Source organism: Penaeus chinensis, chromosome 21, assembly GCF_019202785.1.
Source record: "Penaeus chinensis breed Huanghai No. 1 chromosome 21, ASM1920278v2, whole genome shotgun sequence".
Taxonomy (NCBI): Eukaryota; Metazoa; Arthropoda; class Malacostraca; order Decapoda; family Penaeidae; genus Penaeus; species Penaeus chinensis.
In genome coordinates this window covers 16,538,778-16,541,277 of record NC_061839.1, presented here as the reverse complement: position 1 = coordinate 16,541,277, position 2,500 = coordinate 16,538,778, and the positions used below count along the sequence as shown (strand labels likewise).

The 2,500-nt window shown below is 40.9% G+C and overlaps 1 protein-coding gene across 2 annotated transcripts in view; it reads left to right on the top strand.

The window, feature by feature from the left end:
• The first annotated feature begins 344 nt into the window (after positions 1-344).
• LOC125036461 (protein hairless-like) overlaps positions 345-2,500 on the top strand; it is a 14,309-nt gene continuing 12,153 nt past the window's right edge. Inside the window, exon 1 of one of the 2 annotated variants that reach the window (XM_047629057.1) lies at positions 345-1,191. In XM_047629057.1, coding sequence (XP_047485013.1) covers positions 780-1,191 — 412 coding nt within the window. In that variant the 5' untranslated portion in view covers positions 345-779. The remainder of the gene's footprint in view (positions 1,192-2,500) is intronic. The other variant, XM_047629055.1, reaches the window with a different exon arrangement.

Here is a 2,500-nt window from a genome sequence, read left to right as displayed (position 1 = left end):
CTTTGAGACTGTCTTCTTTGCACAGATGCATGGTGTAGAATAAATAGGGAAAATTCTCTTTGGGATACTAATAGGTCCTAGAAATCATGCAATCACATATCTGTAACATATTTATGTTTGTGGTATAATTTTGATTATCGGTCTGGATATATGGCAAAATATACAAAGGTAACTAGATATTTTATGATATATGTCATATTTTATAGGGTGTTCATATACGCTGTCCCATTTTCCTGTAAACACAATATTTGTATGCGTTTGCGTTTGTCTGTATTTCATGATGATGTTATGCTGCTGAACTAGAAAAATTATCAGTGCATAAAGTGTGAAAAGTTCCTTGGCTTTGCCCTAGCTTTTCCTGACGAACATAAGGTTCCTAAATTCTAGTTTTGTTTTCAATAAAACGACAACAGAGACGGAAAAGGCATTATCTTGCGCCTAAACTTGGCAAGCTTCCCTGCGGCTTTGTACAAAGGGATGCGAAACGGAACAAAATATGAAAGAAATGTTTTGACCGAAAGTTTAGTGTTGACTGAGAGACATATTACGTGAATATTAATAGAAAGAGTTATTATTATCTTTAGATTTTATGATGACCACGTACCTGATATACACGTTAACGTTTTAATCAAGAGACCGAGGGGGAGGATGGAGTGCGCGAGTGTTAATTGCGAGAAGAATGCGGGCGAGTGGAATCGGAACTGAGGGAGAAGCGCCAGCATCCGCGACGTCGAGGGTAGGCAGGTAATGTCGGAGATCATGTAGAGGCCGAGCTGACCATGAAGAACAAGACGGAGTTATCGAGCACGGATGTGTGTGTGAGGATGAGCAAGGCCGGGCTGGAGGGGGGAGGGCTGGGTGTGGTGGGGGACAAGAGGCCGCCCTCGCCCCACTCCCCAGCGCCCTCACCCCCCAGGAGAGCTCCCACGCCGCCCTTGCAGACACAGATCAAGTGTGAGAGCCCCATACCCCTGATTAGCAGCCACGCCCCTTCACCCCGTCCACTGGTCTCGCCCCCAACCACAGGCCCCGGGGCGGAGGTGAAGGGCAAGCCTGGGACGGCCATCCCTAGTGGCAGTGTCAAGGGGGTTCCGCCAAGACCCAGCGAGGGTGGTGATGAGGCTGCGTCAGGCAAGGCCGTCGCTGGGGCCTCAGCTGGGAATGCCGGGGGCAGACTGACATTTTTCAAAGGTGGGTGCTTCGTATGTATAGGCCTGTTAGAGTTAAGTTTTTCTAATTGTGCTCTTTGTGGTGAATTTGTTACGCGAGAGGTCATAGATGGTTGATGTACTATGCATTAAATGGTAAGTGATTTTCTGTAGGTAATGTAGAACCTGATGTGAAAAGTTGCATCTACATTAGATGATTTTCTCTTCAGTTTTTCCTTATTTTTTAAGAGCCTGTTTTCTTGGATGATATACTTTAAAATGTGTTTCAGAGATGTCATCCTGAATTGGGCAAGTCTCTAAAGAGGGTGTTAATGACTGGGCAAAAAAATGGCATGTTTTAAATCTTACCAAAATGTATCCAAAGTCTATCTGAAAATACAGGCAGTGCATGTAAAAGGCACACCAAGGAGTCAGTGGGCCTCCCAACACATAGTAACTTCCAAGGGCATCTTGAGGATGTGTGGCAGCCACTAGATCCTATGGTACCCCACTGTGGGGCTTATCATCAGCAGAGTTTTTCTACAAAGAGAGGAGGAACCCCAGTCCCAAGCAACACTAGTGCATACCTTGCAGCCCTGGGGTAAATGAATGCCAGACTGCTTGACTGGCATTTGTTACCCTTTCTTGATCATGAGGATGAGAACAATCTGTCAGCATTTCAGCTTATGAGGGATATGAAAAAGAAGAAGGAAGATAGGAAGAACAGAAGAGAAGAAAATGAGTGGTACTATTGGGGTACTAGTAAATGCTGAAGTAATTTGATAATACTTGTGATACATCTTCACAAAGACCTAATATGCAAACATGAAAGATATCATAAAAGAAATAAGATAAGATACATACATTTAACACTTTGAATGACTATCTAAAATCTTAATTTCACTTTCCTTATAGTCAAATGATATCTTAAATTGATCAGATTAACTTGGAAAATTGTTTATAAATAAATGAGGAACATTTTTTAAAAAAAATGAAGCAGAAAAAGACAAGATGGAAAGAAAAAAAAAATTGGTTCTGCATGACATATGACATTATATGAGGACATTTCATGTTATATAAAGCATTTGAAAAAAAGGATTTCTTCAATTATTGGCTATTTGACTATCCATATCTTGTATGATAAAATATTTAAAGAATGATTTGTAGACTGGGAAATTTTGAGCATAGGCCTATGGACTGATGTCAAGAAATAGACCATTTATATTCATGGGCAAAGTAGGCAATTTGTGGCAAAATGTGTTTTAGGTGTAACTTCTATAAGTCCTTTTTTAATATATTTTTTAAAAATATAATTATTGAGCCAGAATTATCAGGATCCTCCCTAAAAGTAG